General features: G+C 35.7%; 1 protein-coding gene across 2 annotated transcripts in view; it reads left to right on the forward strand.

The window, feature by feature from the left end:
- Zmym2 (zinc finger MYM-type containing 2) overlaps positions 1-20,898 on the forward strand; it is a 74,287-nt gene that overhangs the window by 8,427 nt on the left and 44,962 nt on the right. For both annotated transcript variants that reach the window (XM_021203976.2, XM_029541859.1), the window contains exons 3-6: positions 6,013-6,869; positions 13,973-14,255; positions 15,880-16,045; positions 16,719-16,931. In XM_021203976.2, the coding sequence (XP_021059635.1) occupies positions 6,023-6,869; positions 13,973-14,255; positions 15,880-16,045; positions 16,719-16,931 (1,509 nt within the window). In that variant the 5' untranslated portion in view covers positions 6,013-6,022. The remainder of the gene's footprint in view (positions 1-6,012; positions 6,870-13,972; positions 14,256-15,879; positions 16,046-16,718; positions 16,932-20,898) is intronic.

The following is a 20,898-nucleotide window of genomic DNA, read 5'->3' on the forward strand; positions in this document are numbered from 1 at the left end:
GGAGTTTGGAAATGTTCCCTTTTTTTTTTTTTTTTTTTTTTTTTTTTGTTTAAAAAACTTGAGGAAAAAAAAAAAAAAAAAAAAAGAAAAAAAAAAGAAAGAAAGAAAGAAAGAAAATAGTACTTTTCTTTTCATTCTTCATAACATGATCTCTTACCCCCCTCCCCCATACCCCCCTCAAAATAGGGTTTCTCTATGTAGCTTTGATGATCTTGGAACTTGCTCTGTGGACCAGGCTGGCCCTGAACTCAGAGATCTGCCTGTCTCTGCCTCTGTGAGTACTGAAGCTTCTGATCTTGTGGCTTCTCCTACCTCAGGGTGAACTACAGGCGTGGAATAACATACCAGGTTTATGCTGGGATTAGATTCAGGGTTTTATCTATACTATGTGAGGACCCTACCAACTGAACTATATATATATTTTTTCCTTTGGTTAAAAAATAGCTACATTAATTTACATTTTCAACAGTGCTAAGGAGATTTTTTTTTTATTCTTTTAAGTAATTAAAAAGTTACATGTGTTTGCATATGTGGTAAACATTATGGAATATTTTGAAGGACATACTCTGAGTAGAATAGAAAGCTTGCACATTTAGCTGACTTGTAATGGATATGATTCTCTCCTCCTGCCTGTAAGTTTTAGGTGGTCAGGCTTGTCACCAAGCACTAGCAAATGCCATTTTGCTGGTCCCTTTGGATAGTTTTTTAAGACATATCAAAATGTAGCTCAGGCTGGCCTGAAACACTCAATCTCCAGAGCTCTGACATTACAGATAGCAGGCCATCAAGTTTAGATTTTTTTTTGGCTTCATATATCATTTGCCTAATAACTAATAATGGGCCATCTTTTGATTTGGTTATGAGTCATTTGTATGTCTTCTGGCAAAATGTTTTATTTAAGTACACTGTTCATTTTAAGTTCCACCTATTTACCTTCCTACACCTACCTACCTACCTACCTTTCTGTGTTGATTTTTGATTCGGAGGTATTTCCTCTCTTCATTGTCTTCATTTCCTTGGTGATATTCTTTGCACAGTATTGTGAATCTTGAACAGTTTAGTGTGTTTTTTTTTCCTTACCTGTTTGGTGGTATCCAGAATGACAAATCCAGTGGTATGAAAATTTCTCTTAGAGTTTTTTAGTTGACTTCTATTTAGAGCTTGTTTTTGAGATTTATTTATAGATTGTATATGACATAAATGAAAGACCAGTTTTTCGAGTTTTTTCCACCCTTCAGGTCATCTTTCTGCTTTTTGTTTCCATATATGAAAGAAAGCCCAGGACTGGCTGTAAAAGTAACTTTTATTCTCCTGCCATAGTTGTTGTCTTGGAAGCTGATTGCCTCCCTCTGCTAACTTGCCCTGGAAGCTTCTAGCCTCTGTACAATCTAATCTAGGCCTAGAATGTTTTCAGTATCTGAGAATTACTGCTGAACAAGCTCACCCTTTCTCTTTCTGAACTCTGGCTTGCTAGTTCAACTCAGCTGTTTTAGTTTAAACTCTTTTCCAAGCTGACTGATTAATCTGGCTTTTCTCTTTTGGTGTCTCCTGAATTTCTCTGCTTGGCTTCATACTAACTTTGTTAATATGTTCTAATCTTCTGGCTTCTCTTTCTCTGCCTCTCATTCTGTCTTCACAGGTGTCTAGCTTGTTCTCTCTGTCTCTCTTCAATCTCTGTACAACTGTCTCCTCTCTGTCTCTGTCTCTGTCTCCGTCTGTCTCTGTCTCTGTCTCAGTCTCTCTCTGTATTGCTCCTAAAGGATCTTCCCTTTCCTCTCTCCTCTTATAAGTGCTGGGCATATCCTAGTCTGTCAAATCTTTCTTTGATTTGTAACTTTGTCTCAGACATCACTTTCAAACATGGGTGCTTTCTTTTACAAACTAACTTTATTTCATTGTTTGGTATTAAAAGTGTGTACTAATGGATTGTCTGTATTCAAGCTAGAGAAATTAAAGGTGCGTGCTAAGTTTGAGCCACACCACAGTCAGAGACAGATTTTTCCAGTAAATAGCACACTCTGAGGTACACAGCGTGATCCAACATTCTGTAACCACTGGCTATAATGATTTCCTCTAGTTCATCCTTTTTCCTGTGAATTTTTTTTTTTTTATAAAGATTTATTTATTTATTCTATGTAAGTACACTGTAGCTGTCTTCAGACACTCCAGAAGAGGGCGTCAGATCTTGTTACGGATGGTTATGAGCCACCATGTGGTTGCTGGGATTTGAACTCTGGACCTTCGGAAGAGCAGTCGGGTGCTCTTACCCATTGAGCCACCTCACCAGCCCCTCCTGTGAATTTTTTTATGTTGGAATATCCTTTGTATACCATATTCTTTATGATTCACCTACTCACTTCTCTGTTAAGGACTTTTGAGTCTTTTTGTTGTTGTTTGTATGTTTGTTTTTTTGACACAGGGTCCCTCTTTGTAGTCCTGACTATTCTGGAGTTTGATATGCAGATTAGTGTCTTTACTCAGCCTCTCAGGGCTAGTGTTGTGCAAAGAATACAAAGTAACTTTAGGTTACCTTTAAAGCCTTTGCCAGAATTATATATATCCAGGTAATTCTGTATTCAAAACAGGAGTTTGGAAATGTTCCCTTTTTTTTTTTTTTGTGTGTGTGTTCTTGTTCTTCCTCATCACTATCACCACTACCACCAGCAGCAGCAGCATCACCAGCGTTCCCAGCATCATCATCATTGCTGGTTTTTTGAGACAAGGTTTCTGTGTGTAGTCCTGGCTGTCCTGGAACTTGTTCTGTAGACTAGGCTGGCCTCGAACTGAGATCTGCCTGCCCACCTGCTGGGATTAAAGGCCTGTGCTAAGACTGCCTGGGTTCATTTTCATGATTTTTCGGAGAGGTTTAAGAGTTGTTGGTTATTTTGAAATCTTGATAGAATTTATAAGTAAAGCTTTCTGTCCTAATTTATTTGCTTTTTTATTTTTAAGATATATTTATTTTATGTAAATAAATATTTATGTAGCTGTCTTTAGACACACCAGACCAACCAGACCAGAAGAGGGCATTAGATCCCTTTATGGATGGTTGTGAGCTACCATGTTGCTGAGAATTGAACTCAGGACCTCTGGAAGAGCAGTCTGTGCTTTTAACTGTTGAGCCATCTCTTAGTCTCTCCCTCCTGCCCCCAACTTTACTTTTTATTTTTTGCTGAGATGTTTCTGATTACTGACTTAATCAACTTTGTCTACTCAAATTTCATATTTTTCCTTTGTGTGAATTTGAAGGATTTTTTTTATATTTTGTTATCCAGCTTGATATATGACTTGCTTGTGTTATTCTTTAAAAATTCTATTTCTGTAAAATTAGTAATGACACCTCCATTTTTATTTCCCATTTTAGTAATTTGAGGCTTTTTCTCCTCTTAAATAGACAGTCCTTTTTTAGTATAATTTACTTCTCTCTCTAAGGAATCAACCTTTGCTTTTTTTTTCCATTTTAATTTCTATTTCTACAATACTACTACTACTTCTTCTTCTTCTTCTTCTTCTTCTTGTTATTATTATTATTATTATTTCCTTCCATTATGAGTTTAGGCTTGGTGTGCTTCTTTTGTTATTGTTTCTTTGTTCCTTATTGAACTGAGAAGATTTTTCTTTTCTTTTTTTGTTGGTTCTTGTTCGTTCATGTACTCCAGGCTGGCCTCAAACTCATTGCATAGCCAAGAAGACTTTGGAGCCCCACTTCTGCTCTACAATGCTTGGATCATAGGCATGTTGACAGTGGACCTGGTTTTTGTGGTGCTGAGGATAGAGCCTGGGTTTTCCTGAATGATAAGCAAGCACTCTTACATCTTTACCTGATATTTGTACTGGATATTATTTCCAGAATTGTGCTATACTGTGATAATAAAAGATTATTCTCATTATTCTGTAATGATGTTTTAAATATATTCTCTTTGATATTTTGTTTTAATACATTAATATTTTACAACTAATTTTTCTATTTTATTAGGAATTATAATTTTAAATTGATTATATTAATTGGGAACTATAGCAGGTACAGCAAACACATTGGCTGGTATTCTTTTGTTGTAGAAAATTTATCTTCGTCTCCTATGATTCTTTTATGGTACTTATAAAATTTTTAGGTAGGTTTCTAAAGGGGAATGCGTTCTTTTTCTTGTTTTTCATTTTTAAATTTGAGATAGGCTTTCACTTTGATAAGCTTATAAGGGAGAAGATGATGATAATTTGTTTTTATTTTGAGACAGGGTCTCTGTGTCGCTCATGCTGGACTTGAACTTGGATTTCATAAAGTTAAGCAAGTTATGGATAATTGTTAGCTAAATATGAGTGATAGTAAATTTACTATAAATTACCTCCTGTTTATAGTTCATAGAGTAATAAAACATTCATATATCTTTTAAACCTGAATTGTCTTTAAAAGAAATTTAAATTAATGGGAAAATAGACAGGAGTCACCTGGTAATATAGTTTTGTTTCTTCTGACACCAAAGAGGTAAAGTAAAATTTAGAGTGAAGATCTTTCATCCACAAAGTCATGGGATGATTTGTGAGTTCCCAATTATCTGTGAATTGTCAATGTATTCTACTGTAAAGATATTAGTACTGTTGAACACTTTTATTATATTTAGCTTTCATTGTAAATATTTTGATTTCTTCTCAGTTAATGGTTACTCAATTTATACTTTTCAGCTGTGTTTTAGAGTAAAGTTTCTAACCGTCAATTATACATTTTTTTCTATAAAATGTATTTTTTCTATTGTTATCTCTCTATTTATTTTGATTGATTGATTGTATTTTTGAGACGGGATTCTCTACATAGCCATACCCATAATGGAGCTAGCCTGGTCTCAGGTTAACCTCAAACTGCAAGGCCCTCCTTATCTCAAACATAAAAGCCAAGGGTCCCCCTCCCCACCAATATATTCAGCTTAAAAAATGAAAATCATATGATATAAAAATTAGGAAAATGATAAACAGTGAACACATTCTCTACCCCTGCCACCCATTAGTTGAAGTGATAATTTCAGTTAGGTCCTCTATCCTATTAGCTCTTTGTACTTTATGATTTTAAATCAGGCTTTTAGGATTTATATAACCAGGGGTTGGGGTGATGGCTCAGATGAGGAAATGCTTGCTGTAGAAGCATGCAAGCATAAAGACCTGTGTTTAAGCACCTACATAAGAACCTGTGTGTATCTGTCATTCTAACAATGGAAAGAGACACAGCAGGATCTTTGGAACTTGCTATCCAGTCAATCTAATCAAATTGGTAAACTCTATTAAGTGAGAGATTTAAAACTTGAGATGAAAAGTATTGATGACTCAGTGGTTAAGATTGTTTCCTGTATTTCAGAGGACTTGTTGAACAGCTTACAACTGCCTGTCACTCCAGCTCCAGGACATCTGATACCTTCTTTTGTCCCCGTGGATAAATGCACTTGTGTGGCATACGTTCAGTACACGTACCCATAAATAAAAATAAAAATAAATGTTAATTTAAAAAAATCAGGTGAAGAAAAATCTGGCCTGGGATCAGATCAAGTCGCAGTAGTACCAGCCTTCCTTTGGAAGCCCTAGCTCCTGCTAACCTTTTAAAACTGGGTAGTTGTGAAAAACTAGTAAAAGATTTCTGAATGTCCAAGGACCAAAAAGTCAGTGAGTTCCAGGTAAAGATTCTGTCTCAAAGGGTGGGGGAGGGGGGGAAAATACCTGATGTGAACCCCTTGCTTTCATATTATCATGTTAATTTTGGAGTTTCTGTTGACACTTAACTATTTACATTTTGGGTAAACTTTATGGAGTAAATAGTGTATCTCTTGAAAGTGGTAGTGAAAGTGTAGTACACATGATTACTGAAAATTGTCTGTGTTCCTTGTTATCCTACATAGCTATATGGATATGTAAACTACAAAATGCTTGAGCCCACAGAACATCCTGCAGGAATCTTATAACAGAAAATAAAAGCATTTTTAAAAATAAAGTCACAAACTCATATTTATATTCTTTCATTTCCCTGAACAGGTTCTTTGGCATGGACACAAGTTCAGTGGGAACATTAGAATTGACTGATCAAACTCCCGTTCTATTAGGAAGTACAGCCATGGCAACTAGTCTCACGAACGTAGGAAATTCATTTAGTGGCCCACCTAATCCTTTAGTGTCTAGATCTAGTAAGTTTCAGAACTCATCAGTAGAAGATGATGATGACGTTGTTTTTATTGAACCTGTACAACCTCCTCCATCTTCTGCACCTTTGGTTTCTGATCAAAGACCCATAACATTTACATCTTCAAAAAATGAAGAACTACAAGGAAACGATCCCAAAATTCTTCCTTCATCGAAAGAGTTGGCCCCACAAAAGGGCAGTGTAAGCGAGACAATTGTTATCGATGATGAAGAGGACATGGAAACAAATCAAGGACAAGAGAAGAGTTCCTCAAATTTTATTGAAAGGAGACCTTCTGAAACTAAAAACAGAACGAATGATGTGGATTTCTCCAGTTCAACTTTTTCAAGAAGTAAAGTAAATGCAGGAATGAGTAACAGTGGTATTACCACAGAACCAGACTCGGAAATTCAGATTGCTAATGTTACAACCTTAGAGACAGGCGTAAGCTCTGTGAGTGATGGCCAGCTAGAAAGTACTGATGGGAGAGATATGAACTTAATGATTACTCATGTAACATCACTGCATAACACCAACCTGGGAGATGGCTCTAATGGACTTCAGTCCAGTAACTTTGGTGTGAATATACAAACGTACACCCCATCTCTAACTTCACAGACCAAGGCTGGACTAGGACCTTTTAATCCTGGTAGGATGAATGTTGCAGGGGATGTATTTCAGAATGGAGAATCTGCACCTCATCATAATCCTGGTAAGAAGTAATATTTTACTTCATAAACATGAATTTAATATTTCATTGGATACCTTATTCATTGAAATAAAAGTTGTTTAGTGTCCTATAGAAAATTTTAATTTTGTAAACATTAAAGTTTGAATTGATTTGTTACATAGAGTATTTGTGAAGTAGAATATTAGCAGTATAATTTTGTTTAATGAATTAAAAATACTGTATAAATTTAGCATATTTTTATAGATTGCTTTTGCTAATATTAATGTCATATGTAAATTAGAACAAAAAGATTAATATACTTAAAAACATTGTACAATAAATTCTACTTATTCTCTTATTTTTCTGCATGTTTTTCATGTTTTTATCAAAGAATTGACTTAAGTTTTTTTTTTTATTTCCTATCTTTTGAAGAAAGCAAAAACAGTTTTCATTTTTAAATTATTCTAAGGGATGATTGACATGCAAAAACTGCACCCGATTACTCTATTCAAGTCGATGACTTTGAGGCCTTGTGCTTTGTGCTTGCTACTGTCTTTGTTCTTTGAGATAGGGTCTCACTCTGTAGCATTGACTGACCTGGAACTTGGTGCCTAATCCAGGGTGACCCTGGACTCGGATTTACGTGCCTCTGGGATTAAAGGCATGCGGCAGCACACATGCCTTGTGTTTGTTTTGATTGCTCATTTAGTGTTAGGTTTTTATTTTATATTTTCCAGTGTTTTTAATAAGCTCTTCATTTATTATTTATCAAAGTTGATATATTTTCTTTTTCTTTTTTCTTTCTTTCTTTTTTAAAATTTTTCTGAGTCAGGGTTTCTCTGCATCCATGGTTGTGCTGGAATTCACTCTGTAGACCAGGTTGACCTCAAACTCAATTTGTTTATTTACTTCAACATTAGTATCTAATGAGTGAAGAATGTTTGCAAAATGCATAATTAAGAATGAGGGTCAGGAAGGGACCCTGATATTGCTGTCTCGTATGAGGCGATGTCAGTGCCTGGCAAATACATAAGTGGATGCTCACAGTCATCTATAGGATGGAACACAGGGCCCCCAGTGGAGAAGCTAGAGAAAGTACCCAAGGAGCTGAAGGGGTCTGCAACCCTATAGGTGGAACAACAATATGATCTAACCAGTATCCCCACAGCTCGTGTCTCTAGCTGCATATGTAGCAGAAGATGGCCTAGTCAGCCATCATTGGGAAGAGAAGCCCCTAGGTCTTGCAAACTTTATATGCCCTAGTACAGGGGAATACCAGGGCCAAGAAGTGGGAGTGGGTGGGTAGGGGAGCAGGGCGGGGGGAGGGTATAGAGAACTTTCGGGATAGCATTTGAAATGTAAATAAAATATCTAATAAAAAAAATGAGGGTCAGGGGCTAGAGAGATGGCTTCTCTTCCAGAGGACCCTGGTTCAGTTCCCAGCACCTACATGGCAGTTCACAATTCTCTGCAACTCCAGTTTTAGGGTATCTGACACCCTTACACAAACACAAATGCAGGCAAAACACCAATGCACATAAAATAAAAAAATAAAAATTAAAATAAATAACTAAAAAAGAATAAGGGTCAATATCCTTTTTTTTTTTATTAATTGAAGGTGATCATCAATGCTGTTTATAGTTATCTTTAAGTCCTGTTTCTGTTTCTTTTAATTTAACCTAGTTGAAACATAGCTCTGTATAGTATAGGTTTTTGTTTTAAAAAATAAATTATTTAGATTTACTTTATTATTTTATGAATGTTTTGCCTAATCCATAGACAACAGAGAATGGACTTTGTGAATTTTTGAAACCCCAAAGCCTCCCTAATGACACACTTACTCCAGCAGGGCCACACCTACTCCAGCAGGGTCACACTTAACTACTTTTTCTAATCCTTCTCAAGTAGTGCCACTTCCTGGTGACTAAGCATTCAAATCTATGAGCCTTTTGGGTGCAGTCTTACATATATGTGCATATACAGGCCAGTACTCACTGTTGGCTATGTTCTTCAACCATTTCTTTATTTTTAGGTAGGGTTTCTAAATGAACCTGAAGCCAATGGATTTGACTTGGCTGTCTGGCCAGCAATCACTAGGATCTTCCTGTGTGCACCTCAGTACTGGAAATATGGATGCACCTCACTGTATCTGTGGGTTTTTTTTTTTTTTTTTTTGAGACAGGGTTTCTCTGTATAGCCCTGGCTGTCCTGGAACTCGCTCACTCTGTAGACCAGGCTGGCCTTGAACTCAGAAATCAGCCTGCCTCTGCCTCCCAAGTGCCAAATGGTGGGATTAAAGGCGTGCACCACCACTGCCCGGTTTCTATTTTTTTTTGGTTTTGTTTTTTAAATGTGCATTCAAGATGATGAAACTCTGGTTCTTATTCTTCCATGTAGAGTGCTTACCCAGATCTTTGTTATTTATTTATTTATTTTGAGGCAGAGTTTTATGTAGCCCATACTTAGGTTCAGTATGTAACTAAGGATGACCTTGAATTACCAATCTATTTTGCTTTTACCTTCTGAGTGGATTACAGGCATGCATCCCACCACCATGCCCAGCTTTTTTTTTTTTTTTTTTTTAAAGATTTTATTTATTTATTAGATGCAAGTCCACTGTAGCTGTCTTCAGATCTCATTACAGGTGGTTGTGAGCCACCATGTGGTTGTTGGGATTTGAACTCAGGATCTCCGGAAGAGCAGTCAGTGCTCTTAACCACTGAGCCATGAACCAACTCACCAGCCCCCAGCTTTTTTTTTTTTTTTTTACTTTTCTCCTCCATGACAGATTCAGGAAAATTTAAAAAAAAAAAAAGTATTTACATACATGCTATCTTGGTTACTTTTATATTTCTGTGATAAAATACCAAGACAAAAACTAGTAACAGGAGGAAATGGTTTATTTCAGCCTACATGTCCTGACCATTTTGTATTGAATAGGTCAGAAACCTAAGCCTAGACTATGGAGGCAGAAGCTGCTGTGGAGGCCATGCAGTAGGTTGCTTATTGGCTTACTCTCTTTTCGCTTCATCAGCCTGCTTTTCAGAAGCCCAGAACTACCTGCCCAAGGATGACATCACTCACAAAATGGGCTGGGCCCTCCCATATTGGTCAGTAGTTAAGGCTAGCCTGTAGGCAGATCTTACGGAGGCATTTTCTCCATTGAGGGTCCCTTTTCTCAAATAACTCCAGGTTGTGTCAAGTTTACATAAAGCTACCCTGGACACAGACAAAACCTTGCAGGAGTCAGGTTCTCTCCTGTCTTGTAGGTCCTGGGGCTTGTTGACAAGTACCCTTACCTGCTGAGCCATCTCACTTCCTCATGCTTAGGTTTTTGCAGTGTTCAGGATCAGCTTGCTATACAGACACTACTGAGCCATATACCTTGTTTGAGCATTTTTGACTTATGACATATATTGCCATATGCTTTTTTTAGAACAGTTTTACAAATGTATACTACTACCACGTATATATTAGTACGTTTTTCATTGTAGCTTTTTTTTAGTTTATATAAATGTGGTCAGAGTTAGTTTGCCCTCTATGTTAGTTTTAGAATAGCTGTTTTTTAATCATTATAAGTATATTAACAATATTAATATGAAAAAGCATTAATAGCATTAATTGTTACCATTAGGAAGAATCAATCACTTCATCTAGGGTCACATAGTGAGACCCTGTCTAAAAAATAATTGATAATATCTATAATTCTGAGAACATCTTGTAGGTAATGTTTTGAAATCTCTATACCATTCCTTTAAACACCTAACAGCTTTTTCTTTCTAAAAGATTTATTTTATTTTTACTTATGCCTTATGTGCCTGTCTGTTATGTGCATGGACATGTGCAAGTGCCTGTAGAGGATAGAGGGGACATCAGGTCTTTCACTGCTGAGGTGGAAGTGAAGTGAAAGGTAGTTGTGAGCTGTCTCACATGGGTGTTGTGTACTGAACTCCAGTCCTAGAAGTGTACCATCTTGACTGCTGAACTAGCCCTCCAGCCTCTACAGTAGTTTCTAAAGTTTGACTATGTCAAGTTAATGTGTTATCAAAGTTCTTCTATTTTTTTTAATCAAAGTTCTTGATTCTCTTAGTTCTGGTTTTTTAAATGTAATTATTTTTAATATATGCATTTTTTTTTTTAGGAATATTGATGGGTCATAAAAATTATGTACTACTCATGCTGCTTATTTATTATGTAAAGTAATGTAAAATTCACTTAAGAAAAATGTAGAGGCTGGCAAAATAGCTCAATGAATAAATGCCCTTGTCACTTGAGGCTCATCCCTGGAATTCATGTGGTAGAAGAGGAGAGCTGTCTCCCAGTATGAGAGCTGACTCCTGCAAGTTGTTAAAAACCAAAAGAAGAACAACAAAAAAACCAAACCAATCCCTCTCTCAAAACCTAAAATGCAGACTGATACAGTTTTTAATTAGCTCTTATATTTTTGGGCTCTTTTCATTTGTAATAGAGAATAGATTGAGTTAGAAAACTTTCCTCAGCATTGTGGTGCTAATCTGTAATCCTAGCATTTGGGAACTAAACTCAAGAGCGATCAGTAAGCCAGAGTCAGACTCAAGTACATAGAGAATTTGAGGCTACCCTGACTCAAAAAAGAAAGTTATAAAATCTTGCTATTTATACCAACTTTTCTACTGGTGTTATTTGGAAAAATGTTACTGTTATTTCATTATCTTTTTATATAAAGCTGAGGGTTTAGAAAAATGATTAATTACCATTCTTACCTATTCCTAAAATGTTCTTAAATATTGGGGGAGGGGTGAAAACCTGGAAGTAGGGGAAATTTAAGAGATGTAAGAGCTGATACATAAAGAAAGCCTATATTATTTATTCTTCTGGCATTAAGCTAATTTTTTTTGTTTTGTTTTGAAACCTGGTTTCTCTGTGTAGGTAGCCCTAGCTGTCCTGAAACTCACTCTGTCCCATGCTGGCCTTGAATTCAAGACATTCATCTGTTTTTGTCTCCCTACTGCTGGGATTAAAGGCATGTGCCAGCACTGCCTCATACTGGAAAGCTAGCTAGCTTTCTTTCTTTCTTTCTTTCTTTCTTTCTTTCTTTCTTTCTTTCTTTCTTTCTTTCTTTCTTTCTTTCTTTCTTTCTTTCTTTCTTCCTTCCTTCCTTCCTTCCTTCCTTCCTTCCTTTCTTTCTTTCTTTCTTTCTTTCTTTCTTTCTTTCTTTCTTTCTTTCTTTCTTTTTTAGGTTTTTTCGAGACAGGGTTTCTCTGTGTAGCCCTGGCTGTCCTGGAACTCAGAAATCCGCCTGCCTCTGCCTCCCGAGTGCTGGGATTAAAGGCGTGCGCCACCATGCCCGGCTGGAAAGCTTTCTTTATTTGACTTTTGAGAAAGGTTTTCTCTGGAAACCTTTTTTTTTTTTTTTTTTTAATTATTATTTATTTACTCTATACATCCCAATCAAAGCCTCCTCTCTCTCCTTCCTTCCCAGTCTCTCCCTCTCACCTCCCCTGGAAAGCTTTTCTGAAAAAGACATTTTTGGCGTACGCATATGCAGAGTCAAAAACAATAGATATGATAGAAAAAAATTAAAAAGATATTTGGAAATAGTTTTATGTCTTCTCAAACATGTCATTTGTTCAAGATCCTAATATCTTATTTTTTGGTTTGTTTGTTTTTAGAGACAGGGTTTCTCTGTGTAACAAGTTCTGGCTGTCCTGGAATAGACTAGGCTGGCCTCAAACTCACTGGTTCTGTTTCTTAAATGCTGGGATTAAAGGCATGTGCCACCATGCCTGGGGTTTATCCATATGTTGATATATGTGTTCCTTGTAAATACATTTACACTTCCTGTCTCATGGCAGTGGCATTTTTTAGTGCTTTCTGTATGCTTTTCACTGTGCTTTGTTACGGTATTAGCACATTTAATATTCTATGCTATTTCTAGTTTAGGGAAGAGTGAAACACATCTTTTAATAGTAGCATACCAACCTTAGAAGTAGTATAATACAAACTATTACTTTTAAATTTGTTTGTGTTTGTGGTATGTGCTTGGGTGTTTGTGTAATGTGCATTGCTGTGGGGTCAGAGGTTAATCTTGAGTATTGTTCTGCAAGCATTGTCTATCTTATTCTTCGAGACAAGGTCTTCTCATCTGCCCAGAGCTCACTAAGTAGCCTAGGCTGGCTGGTCAGTGATCCCTGGGGATCTGCCTCTGCCTCCTCAGTTTTGGGGTTATGAGTGTATGTACCATACTTGGCTTGCTTTTAAAAGAAAACAAACAAACAAACAAACAAACAAACAAAAAAGTGAGTTCTGGAGATTGAACTCAGATCCTCATACTTGTGCAGCCAAATAGTTAACATCTGAGCAATCTTCCAGAGCCATTGGTTTTTTGTTTTTTGTTTTTGTTTTTAACTGACAAACAGAAATAATTTTTTATCTTGGAGAACATGTTGATTAGAAACATGGTAGAATGGCTAAATCAAGCTAATCATACATTATATACACTCTTGCTGTTTTTTTTAATTAATTAATTAATTTATTATGTATATAGCATTCTGCCTGCATGTACACCTGCAAGGCAGAAGAGGGCATCATATCTCATCATAGATGGTTGTGAGCCACCATGTGGTTGCTGGGAATTTAATTTAGCTCAGGATCTTTGGAAGAGCAGCCAGTGTTCTTAACTTCTGAGTCATCTCTCCAGCCCCTCTCTTGCTGTTTTTTTTTTTTTTTTAAGATTTATTTATTATTATACATAAGTACACTGTAGCTGTCTTCAGACACACCAGAAGAGGGCGTCAGATTTCATTATAGATGGTTGTGAGATACCATGTGGTTGCTGGGATTTGAACTCAGGACCTTTGGAAGAGCAGTCAGTGCTCTTACCCACTGAGCCATCTCTCCAGCCCTCTCTTGCTGCTTTTAAGACTATAATATATTGTTTATAGAAAGCAGACAATCTTACTCCCAAACACTTCTTCTCTGCAAAGTTGCTACTTCATTAACATCTGAGACAGGTTTCTTACTTCAGAGCTCAGGATGGTCTTAAATTCATGGCAATACTCCTGTTTGAGTTTTCCAAGCACAAGTAAAACTATTTCTTTGATAATAGATTTCAGTGTCTTTAAATACCTATTTGATTATTCTTTTCTATATATTTTGTTTTTAAGATTCTTGGATCTCCCAGTCAGCATCATTTCCTCGTAACCAGAAGCAACAAGGGGTGGATTCTTTATCACCAGTGGCCTCACTTCCTAAACAGATATTCCAGCCCTCGAACCAACAACCCACTAAACCAGTTAAAGTCACCTGTGCAAACTGCAAAAAACCTCTACAGAAGGGACAGACAGCTTACCAACGAAAAGGATCAGCTCACCTCTTTTGTTCAACCACCTGCCTTTCTTCTTTCTCTCATAAACCTGCTCCAAAGAAACTCTGTGTTATGTGTAAAAAGTAAGATTAACTTTTCACATAATTCCATGTTGTTGAATATTGATCATAAAAGTTTTTAGAGGTTTTTTTTTTTGGTGATGAATTCATGTTTTAAAAAGCAGTCAGCTATTTTGAATCTTTGCAGCCCAAGTCTAAGTGGGCTATAGATGGGGCTTCGTATTTGGTATGGTCCGTTCTGATTGTCTTAGGTGCTCGTAGTTATTTTGAATGTCATTTCCAATGGATCCCTTAAATTTGAAAAAAATGTAAGTATTTGCACTGCTTTATATTTTTGTTTTTACAGTGTTAGGGAGCAAGTCTAGAGTCTCATCTGACAGAGGCACTCTACTACTAAATTCATTATTAAAGACTATATCTTAATGCTAGACAGTTATGTATATATATTTATGATACAGAATGCATATATGGTACATTCTGTATTATAATAAGCCACATTTTACAATATCTTTGGAATGTGGTTATATACTGAGTGGGTAAAGCTTTGGGTTTTGGGTATTTTTTTGTTGAATATTATCAAAGGCTTATAGTTTCATAACCCAGATACCTTTTCTTTTGTAATCTGGGAACTACAGCTTCTCCCCTTTTTTTTGGTGGGGGGAGGCTGTTTTCACTGATTACAAGTAAATATAGATGGTATATCTTACAGGGCTAAATCAGATGAATTTTCTGTACTCTCTTGGAGCAGCCCAAGTCTGAAGCTGGTTTTAGCCATTAGACCTCTGCGAAGGAGTTAGAGTTAGTGCTTTATTCTTGTAGTAAATCTAAGCACAAAAATAATTGTTCTATAGTGTTTAGATTGTTTTAAATACTGTAATAGAGAGTTTAGAAATTTAGTTCTTTCAAAGAAATATCAACACTATCATTATTATTTAGATTTTTTTGGTGGGGGATGCGTTGGTTCTTATCTTAGAACTTTATATATATAAGTCATCCTAGCTGCAACCTGTGGTAGTCCCATTACTTCTTCCAAGTGCTGGTATTACAGGTACATAACCCCCTTCTATTTATTTGTTTGCTCATTCATTCATTCATTCATTCATTCATTCATTCATCATACATTTATGTTAAAACATGATCTCATGTAATCTAGGTTGGCTGTATACTGAGACTTTGAACTCTGAGATCCTTCTAAGTATTAGGTTACTGGAAAAGTAAAACTATTTCTTTGATAATAGATTTCAATGTGTTTTTCAAACCTCCACCTTCTAAGTTTTCAGATTATAGGTATGAGCCACCATGCCTGGCTAGTGGTACGTTTAAGTAGACTAATTTGTGTAATAATCTCATGTTTACCTATTAATCAGTTGGGAAGGGGAATTGAACAGGCAGTGTCAGTTTAAATAATTATTCTATTATTCCATGTTATTATAGAAATTTTATTTTAATGTTTCCAATATCTGAAAGCTATTTTAATGCATTTGAAGATAAATTATTAGTGACAGGATCAAATATTTTGACTTTTAATCTTTTCTAAGAGTTCATATTTTATACTAAAAGTGATTTCCTGGATCTAAAAATGGTGTTTGATTTCCATGATTTAATCTATGGTTAAAAATATCAGTTATAACCTTTATTTTTGGTTTCTTATGAAGTGGAGCTTTAAGTTGTACCTCTTGTTTTTCAGAGATATAACCACAATGAAAGGAACCATTGTTGCTCAAGTGGACTCAAGTGAGTCCTTCCAAGAATTTTGTAGTACATCTTGTTTGTCTCTCTATGAGGACAAGCAGAGTCCTGCTAAAGGAGCTCTAAATAAATCAAGATGCACAATCTGTGGCAAACTGACTGAGGTTTGTACATCTGTACTTCTGATTTACTTGTATGAAAAAAGAGTTCAGATTTTAACAGTTTTCCTGTACTCTATATTGATGCATGTATTCTCAGAATGACGATATGCAAGACTAGGATTTATAAGACTAGGATTGTATAATTCACCCAAAAGAGTAGTAGTATGATTGCTTTTTCTTTTTTATTGGTCTAATAATATGTTTATTTATACAAATAGACTAACCATACAAGAAAGACAAAACACTTGCAGGCAAAAAGAAGTGGAAGTGTGTTCAAAAATTTACATTATTAACTGTGATGTTAAAGCAATGTGTATATACATAACTTGTTTGAATTGATTGTAGTATTGTCTTTTTCTCTTCCTTGCCAGTGCAGGGTACTTTGTCATTTATTTTGTTGTCTAAAGATGTAAAACATGATAGCTTTTCTGTCATTTTATCTTTAAAGAGGTGTATAGTGATAATTACTATGGTGGTTCATTCTTTTTCAGTAACATGCATGTGTGTATTTATTCTTTCATATATAAATAGTTCAAAGACATGAAATGTATTTCGATTTTTTTTCTTTTCCACAAATTAGTCTTTTGGGGGGTGTAGTGTTTTTTTTCCTGTTGAATTACGATTTTTGCTATTTGAAAACAGATAAACTCAAAAATTCTGTTTGTTTTTCTTTTAGATTCGCCATGAAGTTAGTTTTAAAAACATGACTCATAAGCTGTGCAGTGACCACTGCTTTAACAGATACAGAATGGCCAATGGTCTGATAATGAATTGCTGTGAACAGTGCGGAGAATATTTGCCCAGTAAAGGTGCTGGAAATAATGTTCTGGTGATTGATGGTCAGCAGAAAAGATTTTGCTGTCAGAGTTGTGTCACTGAATACAAACAGGTAATTTATGTGCTAAAAAGCAAACAAACCCGGTAATCTTTTGGGCAGTCTTGGAAGCATTGTAGTAGTGCTAATGAAGGAGGTTTAATTACATTTATCTTGGAATCCCATTTAATTTTATGGTTGTCTTCATATGAAGAGGGCCTACCTCAAATGAATTAGGAAATATGTATAGATTGTTGGAAATCGGCTAGTAATTATATATGTAATAGTAAATGCTACTAATGAGGTTTCTCTTGAATTTTCTTTTTGGGGAATTGGAGAGGGATTTTTCCAACTGTTAGCGCTTGGGTTGAGAATGATTACCTTCATATTTAAGCTGTAAGATTAATTTCTAGTTTTAGGTCTCATTTGAGTTTGTAAATATATTTAGAAGTAGCATGCATTATAAGATGAGCTTTAGTTTAGCTGCTATTTTGTTTTCTCCTTTACTCTTATGCATTATTTGTAAGTAGTACTTTTTAGTCTACAGTTTTGTTCTGTATTCTTTTTGAAAAAAAAATAGCTAACTTCATTGTTACGTTTCTTCAGTTTTAAACAGAGGGTATCTTTATGTATTGTTCTATATGTCTCAAGTCATTTTCTATCAATACCTGGATAGATCCTTCTCATTCTTTATGGTAGCATAGGGGCTGGAGAGATGGCCTAGCGGTTACGAGCGGTGGCTGCTCTTCTAGAGGTCCTGAGTTCAATTCCCAGCAACCACATGGTAGCTGATAACTGTCTGCAACTCTAGTTCCAGGGAATCTGACACCTTCAAACACTAATACAATTAAAATAAAAGTAATTAAATTGTTTTTTAAAAAATACCTGACCCTTTATGGTAGCATAATCTATTTCATAATTTTATGAATCCATTATTAAAAATTAAATTGAAACATGGATGATTAGATTAGTATTAGTTCTTTAGAGCCTCCATATACCATATATTATAGACTCTGACTTAAACAATTGTGATTGACATTTTCACAGTTCTAAAGGGTGAAAATCCAAGTATAGGTCTCTGCTCTTCTCTACCTTCCCACTTCCCTACAGCTGTCTCTTTTTGCCTTGTTAGTATGACATTTCCCTCTTTTAAAGGAAACCAGTCCTATTGGATTAGTGCCCCACTCTCATGACCTTCTTGAACCTTAATTGCCTCTAAAAGAACCTGTCTTCATTTAACAATTGAATTGGAGGTTAGGGTTTCAAAGTAGGAATTGTGTTGAAGGGAGCACACACTTCAGTCTATAATAATAAAAGCAAAGATACTCTTACCACATTGTCTTTTATTTTGTTCTGTTTTGTGACAGAACCTCTTTGTAGCCCAGGTTGCCCTGAACTTGAACTCCTGCCTCAGTCATTTAAGTACTGTGATTGTAGGCATACATCACCATTCCTACATTGTTTATTGCATTTTAATTATCTTTTATCTCTATGCTTTTAGGTTATTTTCATTCAGTATATTTGTATGCTGGAAGTACAGCATGTATAAAAGTGTGCCTTTATCTCTCCTCATTCTATGCTCAGTTCTATGCTGTTAATCTTAATTAGCTACAGCTGCAATGATTTTAACCAGTAAATGAGGATGTCTTCTACAATTCCTTCTATAATGTTGGGAGATTGATTATATAAGAGACAGTACAAGCCTGTATTGTAGTAGCTTTGTTGTTGATGGCATTTAAGCTATGACCTGTCTTTTGCTGTTACAAAATAGTGAATGATGAATAACAGAATATTTTGTTGCTCCCATATTTGGGGATAATAGGTATCTATAATCTCAGTAGTTGGGAGGTTGAAGCAGGAGGGTTGTTTGAGGACTATCCATAGTAAGACACACCCTCAAAAAATAATTTGATGTTGGCTTTAGAATCATTTGGTAGATGTTGACATATGGTTCTACCCATCATTAAGTATGCTCCCTGTTGAAATTACTTGTGTGCCTTTCCTGTTTTTATTGTCTGCAGTAGGGAAAATGCTAATCTTTGTATGGGAGCAAATGTGTGACTTATTTCTTAAGGACCTGCTTCACTGCTTTGCTATGGTGTTTTTCTTTCCTACATTTTTGTTTGTTTTGTTTTTGGTACTAGGTATTGAACAACTGAGCTACGTGTCTATCCTGAGTATAGTATTTTAACGTCAGGAAACAAGTTTGGGTAGCTATTCTCAATACAGTTCTTGATTGTTCGGATATCTTGGTCCCATTCTAATTTTATATGGATTCGAGAAGCTGCTTCTCAAATTGGCAGAAATAGAACTTTGATATGGTGGCTTAGAATCTACATGTGGCTTTGTTTAGTGTTGGCATCTTGACATATTAGGCCTTCTTATTTATAAACATCTGTCTTTGCATTTACTTAAGTCTGTTTCTTGAGTAGTCTTGTAGTTTTCACTGTGTAGGTCTTCCTTTCTTTGGTTATTATTCCTACATGTTTAGTCTTGAACTTGTTAATTGACATATTTATTTCCTTTCGAGACTGCACATGGCCATTTATAGGAATATGGTGACTTATTGTCCTTTGTTCAATAACAAAGCTTTGCTGAAAGCATTATTACCTCTAATTTTACTGTTAATGTCTTGGGATTTTCTGAATTTTTAGTCATTTCATCTACCTGTGAATTAGAGTTTTACTTATTCTTTTCTAATATGGATGGATGCTTTATGTGTTTTTTTCTTTGCTTATTGCAGTTGACAGAACTTGTTATACCTAATGGAAAGATGAAAATAACTAGGAAATATTCATGATCCCACAGGAAAGCTTTTTGTTTTTCACCAATTCAGTACTTACTTTTGGTATTTCACATAGCCATTGTAAGGCTAGGTAGTTTTTTTTAAATATTAAGTGTATTGGCTTTTTTTTTTTTTTTTAATCATAAAAGGGTATTGAATTTGGCTTAATGCTGTTTCTGTTCCTTTGAGATAATTAGAAAAACTTCATTGTTAGCATGTACATTGATTTCCTTTTTTGAATGTTCTTTATAGGGATAAATCCCATTTGATCTTCACTACACACTTGTAACTAAGCTTATGCCTACTCGGATTTTCTTTTGCTGTTATATGTTTTTAGTGAGGGTAATGCTGGCTGGTGGAAAGGTGGGTTACAGTGTCTCATCTGCTTTTTAGAAGAGATTGAGAATGCCTGTTTTACAGAATTTAGTAGTGAAACTGTCTATTCTTGGACTTTTCTTTGATGAAAATTTGCTTTGGTCTTGAAATAAAGTCTTGTTATATTCTCCAGGCTGGTCTCAGACTTCTGTGTGCCAGGGTTACAGTAGTGTGCCATCATTCCAGTGGCAGGGAGTTCTCATTGATTGATTGGTTAAGTCTTTTTATTTAATAGAATTCTCTTGACACATTCTGGGCAGTTTTTGTGTCTGTTTTGAGAAATTGTCATTTCATCTAGGTTGAACTTGTTTTGTACAACTTTTCATACTACTTTCTTGTACTTTTTTTCCAAAACATTAATGTCATTTAGGTAGAGCATTCTTTCTGTCCATTTTGGTGTATATGTGCATACATGTTTGGGTATGGGCTCATGTGTGCATGTGTGTAAGCCAGAGGTCAATCTTGGGGTGTCTTTCTTTAGGTGCTGACCACCTGGTATATGTCTATACCTATGTTTTGAAATACAATATCTTACTGACTTGGAGCTCACCAAATTTTCTAGACTGCCTGACCAGTGAGCAAGGCCCGGGGAACTACTAGGTTCTGTTACAAGTATGCCTGGCTTTTTATTTATTTATTTTAGTGTGGGTAGTAGGGATGGAACTCAAGACTTCAGGTTTATGTATGAGGAGTTTGTTTCCCCAGCCTTTGTGTCTTTTGTTAATTTAGCAAAAGATTTTGTGTTTTGCCGCCCCCTCCCCCCTTTCAGCACCTCACACATGCTAGGTAGATGCTGTCCCACTGGGTTGTGGCCACATCTCTTTTTCTTTCTATATTTCCTTCCTTCCTTCCTTCCTTCCTTCCTTCCTTCCTTCCTTCCTT

Source organism: Mus pahari, chromosome 8, assembly GCF_900095145.1.
Source record: "Mus pahari chromosome 8, PAHARI_EIJ_v1.1, whole genome shotgun sequence".
Taxonomy (NCBI): Eukaryota; Metazoa; Chordata; class Mammalia; order Rodentia; family Muridae; genus Mus; species Mus pahari.